Source organism: Pristiophorus japonicus, chromosome 17, assembly GCF_044704955.1.
Source record: "Pristiophorus japonicus isolate sPriJap1 chromosome 17, sPriJap1.hap1, whole genome shotgun sequence".
Classification (NCBI taxonomy): Eukaryota; Metazoa; Chordata; class Chondrichthyes; family Pristiophoridae; genus Pristiophorus; species Pristiophorus japonicus.
In genome coordinates, this window is record NC_091993.1 from 112,746,136 (window position 1) to 112,762,508 (window position 16,373).

The 16,373-nt window shown below is 44.2% G+C and overlaps 1 protein-coding gene across 2 annotated transcripts in view; it reads right to left on the reverse strand.

The window, feature by feature from the left end:
• The window catches only part of LOC139228270 (solute carrier family 26 member 9-like), a 130,621-nt gene that overhangs the window by 60,895 nt on the left and 53,353 nt on the right, over positions 1–16,373 (reverse strand). For both annotated transcript variants that reach the window (XM_070859453.1, XM_070859452.1), the window contains 5 exons: positions 13,013–13,188; positions 11,069–11,233; positions 10,816–10,968; positions 9,741–9,823; positions 2,523–2,670 (listed from right to left, as the gene is read on the reverse strand). In XM_070859453.1, the coding sequence (XP_070715554.1) occupies positions 2,523–2,670; positions 9,741–9,823; positions 10,816–10,968; positions 11,069–11,233; positions 13,013–13,188 (725 nt within the window). The remainder of the gene's footprint in view (positions 1–2,522; positions 2,671–9,740; positions 9,824–10,815; positions 10,969–11,068; positions 11,234–13,012; positions 13,189–16,373) is intronic.

Sequence of the window (16,373 nt, forward strand, 5' to 3'; positions counted from 1 at the left end):
GTACCTGTATTGTTCACACAGCACTGCTCGTGTGTGTTGTACAGGGTTAGCATTCTCATTCTAAGTTCCTGTTCCAATTGAAACTTTCGTATTGTGTCAGCTGTGGTGATGCAGAACGGCTCGAGTTCGGACGCTGTGTCATCGTGTGGCAGGCGGTAACTTTGCATCTGAGGAGTTGCCAACAGTTACCTGAGTGACCAGATGAGGCTCAACACTTCCCCACAATGAGGAAGGGGAAAGCAGAGGGTGCCATCACTCTGAGTCACTTTTTGTGTAATTCATTTTAACTGTTAGTATAACTGCATTGGCTTATTCTTTTGCGAGGTTCCAATTCTTTTACTGAAGGGTGAAAGGCAGAGGCTTATAGTACCGGGCATCATTAGAGTTGAAAAGATCGACAATGAAAACAACCTAGGTCGTGATTTGGTAATGCCAAGCTTAGCTTTTCAAAGACTGAAGATTGTAGGCAAGGAGAAAGGATGTGGGAGGTAAAGAGTTCCACAGTTTTGAGGTACTGGCAAAGAATGAGTGAGAATAGGAAACTGAGTCTTGATTTCAATGCAGTGAAAATGTAGGGAAGAGGAAATACACGGAGGATGACATCTTTGTAGCTCAGAAGGAAGAGGAACGTTCAATGGAATAGAGACTGTAATCATGTTAATAAATAGACAAAAAACAAGAAAGATTATGGCCGAGAGAGTGATAAAGACTAGAGATGGAATGGGGGGGTTATTAATTAGATGGTAGTTCTTTCCTGTATCCTATCCGGGAGAGCAGAATGGTTGCTGGAAGAACCTGCCCAGAAACAAAGGCAGTACTTATTGCTTGGATGGACTTGGGCTTTGACAGTAGCTTTGACAGAAGGTACTAATGTAAGGGCAGCAGTACAGTAGTTTAAAAGGTAAGAGGAATTATCTTTCTTCAAGATTGGGTGGACATAAAACGTTGTCCAAGGAGAAAGAAAGGTGGACTGGACCCAAAGATCAAAAACACTAGGGTACCAATTCCACGGTGCCATTTCATTGCTGCAAGTACAGAAGAGTGGACCTTCTGCTTGCCACCTTGACCCCCCAGCAACCCAACTCCCAAATCCTAGGGATAGAGTCGTTTAAGTAATAAGAGTGGGCACCCTGCTGCTCCAAGAGGGAGCGTCAGAGGGTGGGCAGCCTGAAGATTGAGGTAGGCCATAAGTTCTAAGTTAAAGCCCAGTGTGGAGCAAAGATCAATGACTTTTGGCCTTGTCCATTGTTGGAGGCTTCACTGGGCCCAGAATGGAAGCTCTGCTTGCTCACGGGGTACATAGGTCCCATTTAGCCTATCATTGGTGCAACTGGCAGGATTTCCAAGGTAACCCAAGCTCGCACGCCACAAACATTCTTAAACTGATGCCTGGACATGGGGGGGCCGGAAGAATGACCTGTCCCACCTGAATTGAAACTCCCTGCTTAGTGTAAATGGAGCCAAAAACCAGGCATTTCTGGGTTCAGCCTTAAATTCCAACCCCCTCTCTCACAATTGTGCAAGAATTCCATCCCCTCCGCCCTCCCAGTGGGAAGAGTCTCTGTCACTATCTTGAGGACAATGGAAGAGGTACTATCAGGACCACGGGTGTCACTGTAGTCCAGAGCATGGAGGGTCCCATAGATCTGGCGAGGATAATACATGGTTTCAGTTCTAATCATTAAACAGAATAGAGCAATAGACGAAGATTCCTTCCCAATATCATCAAGATTACAGTTGGAGAAGAAAGATAAGGCAAAAGGATAAGCTTTCTTTTTATAACAGTACCACCATGATGGAAGCGAGAGGAGAAGAGGATTGCTACCAGTTCAGAGAGACAGGTTTGACTAAGGGGCAGTTGCCGTAAGGGCGGAAAAACCACCTTTAATCTTTCTGTTCAATAAGGTTGCATTTTTGCAGCTCCTATAATCAATTAACAGACCTCACGATCGGAGATAAAGTAGGCTTAGGCTGCTTAGCTGAATTACTGAGATGATCGGGGCTTTGGGTTGGTTGCTCCCCAAATTGTTTAAGGTCATTCGGGATACAAAGCAATTGGCATTGGTGCTTATGCCAAACTTATCATTACAAAGTTCACAGCAACAAAGTGGTTCATTTTATTGAGGATTGAGGTCTATTTTAAGGAACTGGTGACCGGGGCAATGTTTTTAACAACAAGAGTCTGAGATCAAAAGAGTTTACTGTAACAATGGTGTGATGCAGAATATTGCAGCTAATTTTAAAAGAAGTAACTAATTCCTTGCATTTTTGGATATTAAGGGAATCAAGGGATATGGGGATAGTGCTGGCAAGTGGAGTTGAGCTAGACGATCAGCCATGATCCTGAAGTTTAACTTTTTGCTTTGGCCAAATTGGCTTAGATGCTGAAACTAAAGCTACAGCTATCTGTGGTAAAAATTTCCTTCAACATTGCATAGACTGGGATGTCCAGGCTCAAGGGGCCAAATGGCCTACTCCTGCTCCTATTTCTTATGTTCTTATACTTATGTCAGGCTTTGTACCTGGTTTGCCTGTATGTCATAGCCATGCTTGGCAGAGATTGTCCTCCCGACAGCTAAATTAATGACGTAACCAACGATAGCAAGTGAGAAAGCAGTTCCAATCATTTCACTCCACAGACTGACTTGAGGGGCATTTGGAGCGGGTATCCTGTGAGATAGAAAAAAAAGAAGCGTCAATATTTACTTACTGCTTGAAGTAGGTGGAAGGCATTCCACTGGAAATTAATGGATCACTGGGATAAATCCTCATTTAATCATGGCTACCAAAGTTGTAACTTGATCTGATACAGGAAAAGTGCAATGACCTTCTCCAGGTGGATGGCAATGTAGAAATCTAGCCACTGCCTCCAAATTATGTTCCTTTAAATTGCTTTTACTTATATCCCACTCTTTACTGTAGAACTGACATCCATTGGCTCCCAGTTAAGCAACGCCCCGATTTCAAAATTCTCATCCTTGTTTTTAAACCCCTCCATTGGCTCCCCTCCAGATCTCTGTAAACCTCTTCAGCCCCACAACCCCCGAGATGTCTGTGTTCCCCAAATTCTGCCCTCTTGAGCATTCCCTGATTATAATCGCTCAACCATCGGTGGCCGTGCCTTCTATTGCCTGGGCCCTAAGTTCTGGAATTCCCTGCCTAAACCTCTCCGCCTCTCTATCTCTCTTTCCTCCATTAAGACGCTCCTTAAAACCTACCTCTCTGACCAAGCTTTTGGTTATCTGCCATAATTTCTCCTTGTGTGGTTCGACGTCAAATTTTTGTCTTATAATACTCCTGCGAAGCGCCTTGGGATGTTTCACTACGTTAAAGGCACTATATAAGTACAAGTTGTTGTTGTTGTTGTTGTTGTTGAACTAAAGAATAAAAGGGACTATGCTCCCTTCTTTCAGCTGGGAGGGAAAACAGTCTGTACAACAGATTTTACCAGGGCTGCCATTAATGCCGCACGGTACTGCCAGGCATGGGGTAAGCTGGGCATTTGCGATGCTCCCAGTACTTTGTAAATCATGCAGGGTGTGAACAAAAGAACATAAAAATAGTAGCAGGAGTAGTCCACTTGGCCCCTCGAGCCTGCTCCGCCATTTAATACGATCATGGCTGATCTGATCATGGACTCATCTCCACTTCCCTGCCCGCTCCCCATAAGCCTTTATTCCCTAATCGCTTAAAGATCTGTCTACCTCCACCTTAAATATATTCAATGACCCAGCCTCCACAGCTCTCTGGGGCAGAGAATTCCACAGATTTACAACCCTCCGAGAGAAAAAAATTCCTCCTCATCTCAGCTTTAAATGGGCCACCCCTTATTCTGAGACTATGTCCCCTAATTTTAGTTTCCCCTATGAGTGGAAATATCCTCTCTGCATCCACCTTGCCGAGCCCCCTCATTATCTTGTATGTTTCGATAAGATCACCTCTCATTCTTCTGAACTCCAATGAGTATAGGCCCAACCTACTCAACCTATCTTCATAAGCCAACCCCCTCATCTTCGGAATCAACCTAGTGAACCTTCTCTGAACAGCCTCCAATGCAAGTATATCCTTCCTTAAATACAGAGACCAAAACTGTATGCAGTTCTCTAGGTGTGGCCTCACCAATACCATGTACAGTTGTAGCAGGACTTCTCTGCTTTTATACTCTATATCCCTTGCAATAAAGGCCAACATTCCATTTGCCTTCCTGATTACTTGCTGTACCTGCATACTAACTTTTTGTGGTTCATGCACAAGGACCCCCAGGTCCCCCTGTACTGGAGCACTTTGCAATTTTTCTCCATTTAAATTGTAATTTGCTTTTTTCTTTTTCCTGCCAAAGTGGATAACCTCACATTTTCCCACATTATACTCCATCTGCCAAATTTTTGCTCACTCACTTAGCCTGTCTCTATCCCTTTGCAGATTTTTTATATCCTCCTCACAATTTGCTTTCCCACCCATCTTTGTATCATCAGCAAACTTGGCTACATTACACTCATCCAAGTCATTAATATAGATTGTAAATAGTTGAGGCCCTAACACAGATCCCTGCGGCACCCCACTAGTCACTGTTTGCCAATCGGAAAATGACCCATTTATCTCGACTCTCTGTTAGATAGCCAATCCTCAATCCATGCTAATATATTACCTCCCGCCCCGTGAACTTTTATCTTGTGCAATAACCTTTTATGTGGCACCTTATCAAATGCCTTCTGGAAATCCAAATACACCACATCCACTGGCTCCCCCTTATCCACCCTGCTCGTTACATTCTCAAAGAACTCCAGCAAATTTGTCAAACATGATTTCCCTTTCATAAAACCATGCTGACTCTGCTTGATTGTGTTATGCTTTTCCAAATGTCCCGCTACTGCTTCCTTAATAATGGACTGCAGCATTTTCCCAACGACAGGTGTTAGGCTAACTTTTGGTTTGCCTCCTTTTTTAAATAGGGGCGTTACATTTGCGGTTTTACAATCCGCTGGGACCGCCCTAGAATACAGGGATTTTTGGTACATTATAACCAATGCATCCACTATCGCTGCAGCCACTTCTTGTAAAACCTTAGGATGCAGGCGATCAGATGCTCTGCCTTTAGTCCCATTATTTTACAGAGTACTACTTCATTAGTGATAGCCCCTTGATTATCCACTATTGGGATGTTTTTAGTGTCTTCTACATAGAAACATAGAAAATAGGTGCAGGAGTAGGCCATTCAATGAGTTCATAGCTGAACATGCAACTTCAGTATCCCATTCCTGCTTTCTCGCCATACCCCAAGATTTGAACGCGGATCGCTAGATTCAAAGCCCAGAGTGCTCACCATTACACCATTAAACCAACGTGATGATGGTTACAAAATATTTGTTCAATGTCTCTGCCACTTCCCTGTTCTCCATTATTAATTCCCCAGTCTCATCCTCTAGGGGACCAACATTTACTTTAGCCACTCTTTTCCTTTTTATGTACCCGGAGAAACTCTTATGATCTGTTTTTACATTTCGTGCTAGTTTACTCTCATAATCTATCTTCCCTCTCTTTATGATGTAACGAACAGGGTGGATAAAGGGAAACAAGTGGATGTGGTGTATTTGGACTTCCAGAAGGCATTTGACAAGGTGCCACAGAAAAGGTTACTGCCCAAGATAAATGTTCACGGGGTTGGGGTAATATATTAGCATGGATCGAGGATTGGCTAACTAACAGAAAACAGAGAGTCGGGATAAATGGTTCATTCTCGGGTTGGCAATCAGTAACTAATGGGGTGCCGCAGGGATCAGTGCTGGGGCCCCATCTATTTACAATCTATATTGATTTGGATGAAGGGACTGAGTGTAAAGTAGCCAAGTTTGCTGACGATACAAAGATGGTGGAAAAGCAAATTGTGAGGAGGACACAAAAAACCTGCAAAAGGACATAGACAGGCGAAGTGAGTGGGCAAAAATTTGGCAGATGAAAAATAATATTGGAAAGTATGCACTTTGGCAAAAAAAAATCGAAGAGCAAGTTATTATTTAAATGGAGAAAAATTGCAAAGTTCTGCAATAGAGCTGGACCTGGGGGGTACTTATGCAAGAAACACAAAAGGTTAGTATGTAGGTATTAGGAAGGCCAATGGAATCTTGGCCTTTATTGCAAAAGGGATGGAGAATAAAAGCAGGGAAGTCGTGCTACAATTATACAGGGTATTGGTGAGGCCACACCTGGAATACTGCATAAAGTTTTGGTTTCCATATTTAAGAAAGGATATACTTGCTTTGGAGGCAGTTCAGAGAAGGTTCACTAAGTTGATTCCGGAGATGAGGGAGTTGACTTATGAGGAAAGGTTGAGTAGGTTGGTCCTCTACTCATTGGAATTCAGAAGAATGAGAGGTGATCTTATCAAAACATACAAGATTATGAGGGGGCTTGACAAGGTGGATGCAGAGAGGATGTTTCCACTGCTAGGGGAGCTAGAACTAGGGGGTGTAATCTTAGAATAAGGGGCCACCCATTTAAAACTGAGATGAGGAGGAATTTTTTCTCTCAGAGGGTTGTAAATCTGTGGAATTCGCTGCCTCAGAGAGGTGTGGAAGCTGGATCATTGAATAAATTTAAGACAGAGATAAGACAGTTTCTTAACTGATAAAGGAATAAGGGGTTATGGGGAGCAGGCAGGAAAGTGGGTCCATGATCATATCAGCCATGATCGTATTAAATGGCGGAGCAGGCTCGAGGGGCCATATGGCCCACTCCTGCTCCTATTTCTTATGTTTTTATCATTTTTTTAGTCGCTATTTGCTGGCTTTTAAAAGTTTCCCAATCCTCTGGCCTCCCACTATTCTTGGTCACATTGTATGCCCTTGTTTTCAATTTGATACCATCCCTTATTTCCTTAATTAGCCACGGATAGTTGTCCCTTCTCTTACAGTCTTTCCTTCTCTTTGGGATATATTTTTGTTGCGAGTTATGAAATATCTCCTTAAATGTCTGCCACTGCTCATCAACCATCCCATACTTTAATCTATTTTCCCAGTCCACCTTAGCTAGCTCAGCCCTTATACCTTTGTAGTCTCCTTTATTTAAGCTGCCCTCCTTCCCTAAACGCCACACCATATGGGGCTGGTTCCTTTTGGGATGGTGTGTATCGCTTTTGACATACTCCAACCAGCAGGACTGGTGAAACCTCTTCACTGACAACAGTGAAAATTGAATATCAGTTTGACTTCGGTTCAGATCAGGTTCTCGGTATTGGAAACCAGCGATCTCACACCAGTGCTAATGGATTGGCTCATTCCAAATTATCACTGAAACACAATATGGAGCTGTTTACCCTTCCTGAAGCTTAATATTGTGTTTTGGCCAAATTGGCTTCGGTGCTGAAACTGAATCCACAGCTATCTGTGATAAAAGTTTCCTTCAACATTGCATCGACTGGGGACTACTTAATAAGGTGCTTCATGCACCCAGAGCACTTTGAGAATGATGGACGCCCGGGCTCCACCTATCGCGATCCCGGCATGGAGACTGGGAGTGCATATTGGGAATCTGGGAACGTGCTCATCCTGATTTCCCATCCATTAAAATTAATGGACTGAAAATCACAGGTTTTTCCTATCTGAATTCCCAAAGCATGCTCCCATCAGGTGAAGGGCACATTCACAGAATTATCCCTTGTACTAACCCTTACTTTTTCCTTTTTGAATGGAATAACTGTTGATAAAATCCAGTTTCTTTCAAAATTTGATATTTTTAGATGAGATTTGGTGTACATCACAGTGAGGGGTGTGAGTGAAGGGGAATAAAACAGGTCCCAATTTAGACATGCATTGTCCCACACAGGACAAGGTAGATACAGAGTTAAATTCCTTTTACTCTGCCCAGTGAATCCAAATCTCAGCCGCCCTAACGGGAATTTATTCCATTTCCTATTCAGACCACCGTGTACTCTGACTGAGAATAATTACCGATTTTATACCAGTTAATATGCAGTTGTGGGCACTTTCCTACAGTACAACCGTGGCTACACTCCAAAAGCACTTCATTGGCTGTACTTTCTTTCTTTCTTTCTTTCTTTCACTCTCTTTCTTTCTTTCACTCTCTCACTCTCTCACTCTCTCTTTTTCTCTCTCTCTCTCTCTCTTTCTTTCTCTCTCGCTCTCTCTCTCTCTTTCTTTCTCTCTCGCTCTCTCTCTCTTTCTTTCTCTCTATCTCTCTCTCTCTTTCTTCCTTTCTCTCTCTCTTTCTCTCTCTTTCTTTCTCTCTATCTCTCTTTCTTTCTTTCTGTCTCTTTCTTTCTCTCTATCTCTCTTTCTTTCTTTCTCTCTCTCTATCTCTCTTTCTTTCTCTCTCTCTTTCTTTCTCGCTCGCTATCTCTCTTTCTCTTTCTTTCTTTCTCTTTCTCTTTCTTTCTTTATTGCTGCGTGTCAGTAACAAATTGGATCGCGATTTCCTTAACTCATTTTATGTGGGATCTTTATAGCAATGGACTGAGGAGATTTTCAGCACCTCCTGGATATGTAGCCAGATGTCACTGTGCTTGATAAGTCCCCGAGCAGGTTTGTGTTACAATGTAAACTTTTCCCATGGTGAACAATAGATTGATTTTTTAACCGTTTTCTGGGTCACCAGTGTGATGACAACTTTTGATGGGTGGTTTTGGATTTATTACCAGCTGGTGGCACTGATTAAAATCTGCTTCAAGCCAAAGAACATATTTTCAAACTTCTGGGTGGAAATTCTTGATATAAAAATGTAAGTATTACCACAGAGATTGGACACCAGGGTAGCCACTTTATTATTTGTTTATCAATATTACCACTCCCGTCACATTCTAGTTAGGGTGTTAGAGGGTTGGATTTTATATATTCAGAACATAGGAACAGGAGGAGGCCATTCAGCCCCTCGAGCCTGTTCCGCCATTCAATGAGATCGTGGCTGATCTGGGATCTAACTCGCCTATGCCCCATATCCCTGTAGCTAACAAAAATCGATCAATCTCAGATTTAAAATTAATAATTGACCCTACACCAATGCCCCCCCCCCCCGCTCCTCATCACCACCCGACAGGAAGGGTAGGTCAGATGGGTGGTTAAATATCAAAATAAGCCATTCCTACATGTCCCACGATGTTCTCCGTTAGATGCCCACTATCTGCCCTCTTCACCAGCTCCATTCCGACTTCGGGATAATATTGGGGCCTTTGCAGTTGTTTTTTTGACTTTTTGCTTCCCAAGATTTCCTTTTATTAAATTCCAAGTCATTCTGTTGGATGTTAGGAGGGCAGAACAAATCCACCAGTGATTTCAAGGCCGAGATCTAAGGAATTATTTTCTGCCGTGGGGCATTGGAAATCCCCGTAGTCCTGCAATGTTTTTCCCTTCAGATACTTATCCAACTCCCTTTTGAAAGATAAGATTGAGTCTGTCTCCACCACCCTTTCAGGCAGTGCATTCCAGATCCTAACCACTCGCTGCGTAAAAAATGTATTTCTTATGTCGCCTTTGGTTCTTTTGGCAATCACCTTAAATCTGTGTCCTCTGGTTCTCGACCCTTCTGCCAATGGGAACAGTTGCCCTCTATCTACTCCATCCATGACCCCTCATGATTTTGAACATTTCTATCAGTTCTTCAGAAGCTCCAGAATCAGATAGCGATCATAAATCACTTCAACATTGATGTCGTACTTGATCTAGTTATGCTGTATATCTAATCGAGTTCACCACCAGCAACCTGTTAAAGGAGGCACCAATCTCACTTACCCCAGAGGAATCACTCCGACGATGTCAATGTTATATTTTTCTGGTAAGTTGAGGCCCCCTGAGATTCCCGTGGTAACGATGACCTGAAGGTAAAAACAGATCATTATTCCATTTTTTTAAATTATCGCAATAAATTGATTTCCCCTCCCCTATTCCTAATTTCCTTCCCCCCAGAGTAGTCCTGGCCAATATTTACCCCTCAATCACGTAAGAAAAACAGATTTTCCGGTGATTAGCACATTTGTTTGTGTGAGCTTGCTGTGCATAAATTGGCTGCCGCGTTTCCTACATTACAACAGTGACTAAACTCCAAAACGTACTTCATTGGTTGTAAAGTGTTTTTGATATGTCTGGTGGTTGTGAAAGGCGCTATATAAATGCAAGTCTTTCTTTTTTCTCTGCTGGAAGTGGTGCTTTTTGCAAAGATACAGTGCAACGGCAGTTCTGTGATACTTTGTCCCAGTCAGCATTCGAGTCCGGTTAGTCAGTGTGGGCAGGTTATTCACTTGATCGTTTCTTCACCCAACGCACTTTCCATCAGGGTTGACTGGATAATGACCAGAAGCTGGCCGATATTTTTCCCCTTTTCCTTACTTGGGGATGCTGGGCACGATTCCATTGATTTCGATGGAAATGAAAATTGAGAGGGATGTACGATGGGCGGCTGAATCGATATCACCAGTTTTACGCTATCACCCAGCATCAAAATTGTGCCACTTTTTCCCCCTCTGTGACCAGCAAACACAACATAGGCCAGGGAACAAGGTTATATACACGTTAGGCCAATAAACAATATTCTCCTCGGTCTTGTTTTTCCTCTCTTATTGTCTATTCTATTCAGCCTATTTGGGAAGTCTTATATTTTTTTCCCGACATTTCTTTGGTGGGCCTGGGGCTACAGCCCCATCTCGCCCCGTGGGCAATCCGCCAGTGCCCCCACCAAACAGCCCACCCCCGACAGAATGCAGAATACCTACATTTCAAATAAAAACCAACTGCGATTTCAGAAATGTAAACGCGGTGACTCGTCTGAACATAAATCTACACAAGGCCCAAGAATAGATGTTTTACTTACTACCACGATTTCCATTGGGATGGGGAATGGTAGCTTGTGCTTAAATTTGACGTTCATCTCCTTTACAAAGTACAGGACCACGCTGCTGATCAGGGCGAAGATCAGTGATGCCACATTGGTTTTGGGAAGGTTTTTGCAGATGTCGATGAACGTCTGGTTAAAACAAAAAACCAGATCCGAAAAGTCAAGCCGCAGGCTCAGCACTGACCGATGGTTCAAATACTCCGTTAATAGCTGCCTGTCTGTTACTCACATATATTATTGCCAGTGGGCCACTGTAGGCATGGATAGTCAGACCAAAGATGTATTTCAACACTGAGATGAAGATCTGTAGCCCAGCTGCAGTCATGAACCCTCTGATGAAGGATTCGGAGAGGTAAATGGAAATAAAGCCAAACTGAATGAAGCCTAAGCAGATCTGTTAATCAACAAGAAGCGAGATGTCGATCAGTGCCTTTCCATTTATCGTCGTGCAACATGTAGACTCAACACAATCACAGCACAGAACAAGGCCATGCAGTGCCAGCTCTTCAACTGGACCTATCCACTGCCATACCCTGCCCTTTCCTCATATGTAGAGACATTGGGGCCGAAATTGCCCCTTGCCTGGTATTGGGGCGCACAGTTCGAATGAAAAGGAAACTTAGCATCCGGCGAGACGGGCCACTAATTCTCCGGGAATTGGGCTCTGAGAGCCAAAAAACATGCTGAGGGGGTAAGGGGCATTCCTGGGGTGCTTGCAGGGGGGGCACTTGGGCCGCCATTTCCAGGCACTAACAGGCCTTTTCCAAAGGGTCAATTTAGGCCCCAATTGGAATATAGGGGTATGGAGAGAAAGCAGAAATGGGGTACTGAAATTTTTCTTTTGCTTGGCAAAGTAGTTTGTTATCGGTCGTTGTGAATCAGGTGAAGGGCAGTTGGGATCGCCAACTCCAATTGGATGTATTCCCGGAGGTTTCATCACATGACCACCAGCCTCCAACTGCCCCACCCGGTCAAACAGCCTTTTTCCATTGGGGTCAATCATCTCATCTGAAGGATGGCACCTCCGAACGCGCAGCACTCCCTCAGCACTGCACTGGAGTGTCCGCCGAGATTTGTTGTGCTCAAGTCCCCGGAGTGGAACTTGAACCCAATGGCAATGACACTAAGCCAAGGTCAGGACTCTCGGGCAAATTCACTCATTCCACATTCCCAATGGGGAATCAAGTGCAAAGAGAGTATAGGACAGAGAATCAGCACCACAATGTTCTAGCCCGATTTCCGACGCGTGCTGCCTTTGCGTGTGGCTCCCTCTTTGGGTGCACTATCCGTAAATTTATCGTTGTATTACATTACACTTTCTCAGGAGCTGATATCCATGAATTTACCATTGTATCTGCTGCTGAAACCCTCCTCCCTGCCTTTGTTACCTCTAGACTTGACTACTCCAACGCATTCCTAGTTGGCCTCCTACATTCTACCCTACGTAAACCTGAGGTTATCTAAACTCGGCAGCCCGTGTCCTAACTCACATCAAGTCCCGCTCACCCATTACCCCTGTGCTCGCTGACCTACATTGGTTCCTGGTTAAGCACTGTCTCGATTTCAAAATTCTCATCCTTGTTTATAAATCCCTCCGCGGCCTCGCCCCTCCCTATCTCTGTAATCTCCTCCAGCCCCACAACTCCCCGAGATGTCTGCACTCCTCTACTTCTGCTCTCTTGAGCATCCCTGATTATAATCGCTCAACCATTGGTGGCCGTGCCTTCTGTTGCCTGGGCCCTAATCTCTGGAACTCCTTCCCTAAACCTCTCCGTCTCTCTACCTCTCTTTCATCCTTTAAGACGCTCCTTAAAATCTACCTCTTTGACTAAGTTTTTGGTCATCTGCCACAATTTCATCTTATGTGGCTCGGTGTCAAATTTATTATTTTGTCTTATAATATTGCTGTGAAGTACCTTGGGACATTTTACTACATTAAAGGCACTATATAAATACACTCTCTCGGGAGCTGACATCAGTGAATTTACTGTTGTGTTACACTGTTCCCTCTCAGCAGCTGGACTGATTTTGTTCTTTTTACTCCAGATTTTTTTGTAATAGCTTAAAGTGAAAGAGAGATTAAATCTGCAACTCTCCTTGGAGCAGAAAAATGTTTACAATCCATTTTGCCTTAATGGCTTCCATCTGTCAGAGATGTTTTTGAATTCCTTACCTGTATTATAGCCGTCAAGCATGTCAGTGTTCCTGAAATTCTCAATCGATCAGCATTCATAGTGTCAATATCTGTGATTGTCGCATTCAGAGTTTCATTGAAGTGTTGAAATTTTTCAATGGGGGCCAGAGTTTGAATTACATTCCCGACTATAATACTCAGCACAGCAAAGGTACCTGTGGTAAACATATAAGATGATGTTTAGAACGAGCTGGAGAAACATGATTTTTTTTTCGTCATTCTTAATCTTCTACTCCAACTTTAACAGAATAAAATTACTTAAGAACATAAGAAATAGGAGCAGGAGTAGGCCATACTGCCCCTCGAGCCTGCTCTGCCATTTAATACGATCATGGCTGACCTGATCATGGACTCAGTTCCACTTCTCTGCCCGCTCCCCAGAACTCTTTAATCCCTTATCGGTTAAGAAACTGTCTATCTCTGTCTTAAATTTATTCAATGTCCCAGCCTCCACAGCTCTCTGAGGCAGCGAATTCCACAGATTTACAACTCTCTGAGAGAAGAAATTCCTCCTCAGCTCAGTTTTAAATTCTTCTGGTACCACTCCCCGATGGCACCACCGCCCCTCAACCAAGAAGAAAAACAAATAAAGATAAAGACTTGCATTTATATAGCCCCTTTCATGACCTCAGGATGTCCCACAACGCTTCACAGCCAATTTTTATCAAGTGTTACAATGTAGGAAACGCAGCAGCCAATCTGCACTCAGCAAGCTCCCACCAACAGCAGTGTGATAATGACCGGATAATCTGTTTTAGTGATGTTGATTGAGGGATAAATATTGGCCAGGACACCGAGGATAACTCCCCTGCTCGTCTTCGAAGTAGTGCCACGGGATCTTTTACCTCCACCTCAGAGGGCAGATGGGGCCTCGGTTTAACGTCTCATCCGAAAGACGGTACCTCTGACAGTGCAGCGCTCCCTCAGCACTGCACTGGGGTGTCAGCTGAGATTTTTGTGCTCAAGTCTTTGGAATGGGACTTGCAGCCACAACCTTCTGACACTGAGCCAAGACTGACAACTTACTTTGCTCCCAGGCTCTATAACCAGGCATTGAGAGATGGGAAAAGGACTGGCCCAGTGGGATCTGTCTTCTGATTTTCTCTCCCTTTCATTGCGAGAGGGATGGAGTACAAAAGCAAGGAGGTCCTGCTGCAACTGTACAGGGTATTGGTGAGGCCGCACCTGGAGTACTGCGTGCAGTTTTGGTCACCTTACTTAAGGAAGGATATACTAGCTTTGGAGGGGGTACAGAGACGATTCACTAGGCTGATTCCAGAGATGAGAGGGTTATCTTATGATGATAGATTGAGTAGATTGGGTCTTTACTCGTTGGAGTTCAGAAGGATGAGGGGTGATCTTATAGAAACATTTAAAATCATGAAAGGGATAGAAAAGATAGAAGCAGAGAGGTTGTTTCCACTGGTCGGAGAGACTAGAACTAGGGGGCACAGCCTCAAAATACGGGGAAGCCAATTTAAAACTGAGTTGAGAAGGAATTTCTTCTCCAAGAGGGTTGTGAATCTGTGGAATTCTCTGCCCAAGGAAGCAGTTGAGGCTGGCTCATTGAATGTATTCAAATCACAGATAGATAGATTTTTAATCAATAAGGAAATTAAGGGTTACGGGGAGCGGGCGGGTAAGTGGAGCTGAGTCCACGGCCACATCAGCCATGATCTTGTTGAATGGCAGAGCAGGCTCGAGGGGCTAGATGGCCTACTCCTGTTCCTAATTCTTCTGTTCTTATGTTCTTATGTTCTTTCAAGGTAACATCTTGCCTTCTTTCGCAATCTCCTCCTGTTGGCTCAGCTGAGACCAGGAAGTTGCAGGAAGGGAATTGTGTCAGCAAATCCACAGTATACCCTCCTGACCACTATGTTGGAACGTCAGAAAGTTTTGCCACTGCTCCACATTTATTAGAAATATGGTATTTTTAGGTTAAACTTGTACAATACCTTAATTTGTAGAACATAGAGGTACATTCACTCTTCCTACTCTCAATAACAGGGAGCAATGCTCAAACAGAGCATGGGTTGGAGAATCATTGCCGCAGTATTATAGCCCTACCTTCGACCTGTGCTCCCTTTAAGTGTGGCTAGGAGTGCAGGACCATTGAATATTATTTTAGTTTTGAAGAGTAGACAATTTGAACTTGAATTAATTGGGTGTTCGCTCTGGGAAACAACAAAGACAGAATAAAAGCAGGCCTAGAAATGCTAGATTATGATCAGAATTTGTAACAATGGGGCTCAAATTTGTTTGCAACCAAAATCGTCTGATTCTGGCGTGTGCTAAATTTGTCCTCGGGCCTCACTATCATAATCCAGGTGAGACGCGTGTGGCAATCAGGTGCCACAATGCAGCTCACCTGTTGGGGTCTAACTCGTTTCGTTCAGCGCTCAGTCCCACAGGTAGGTCCGGGGTGGCGGGGGTGTGGGGAGGGGCGGGGGCGGGCGGGGTGAAGCTGTTCTGGAGGGGTGGCTGAAGGCCGGCCAACATCAGCCTCAAATTGCTCTGTGGCGCCAGAAGGAGCTGGCTCGACACGCAGGCCTTTTCGGGAAGTTTTGGGACCGTTTTGTGGACGACCTTAGACAGCTCATGATCTGGAAATACTGAAACACGAGCTTTGACTGGTCAAAACCAATTTCGGCAGCCGGGTTGAAAATGGACGCAGGAGTCTCATTTCAGGCCGGGTGACAAGGTCACAAAGGCCTCAATTTCGGAGCGGCCCCGATGTCATTCCCACCGCGGGCCTCTGCCCTGCGAAATCGGTCATCGTTGTGCACATTTCATGTCTGGCAAAACAAACGCATCAATGTCAGACTCATGGACTGGTCTTGATCGCCTGACGGGGTCGGAGAGGAATTTTCCAGATTTCGTTTTCTCTTATTTGGCCCTGGCTATTTCTGTGATTTGCCTCTCCCAGGAGACCACATACCTGAGAGGGGTTAGGAAACATCCACTCCCGATGCTCCAGGCATCATGAACATGGGGCCGGCTTAATGGATCAGCTAGTCGTTTTTTGTCCGTATGTTTAAATTTAGACCCCAATGATTTTTTAATTAAATGCTCCTGTGTATATTAAAATGTACCTCAGCTCATTTTGCCACACAAGGTACATTTGAATCTAAAATATAATGTCATCCCTATTGACAAACATTGGGCTGGATTTTCGGTTGGAGGATTTTTCGGGCGGTAACGGCAGCGGGGCGTTAAAAGTTTGCGTCTGGGAAATGGTTTGCGTCCACAGCCACAAAATTTAGCAGCTGGGCCCTGAATGTGGAGCGGAGCGCTAAGGGAGGCGTTCCACGCCTCGTTTAGGGCACGAAGCCGGCTGAGC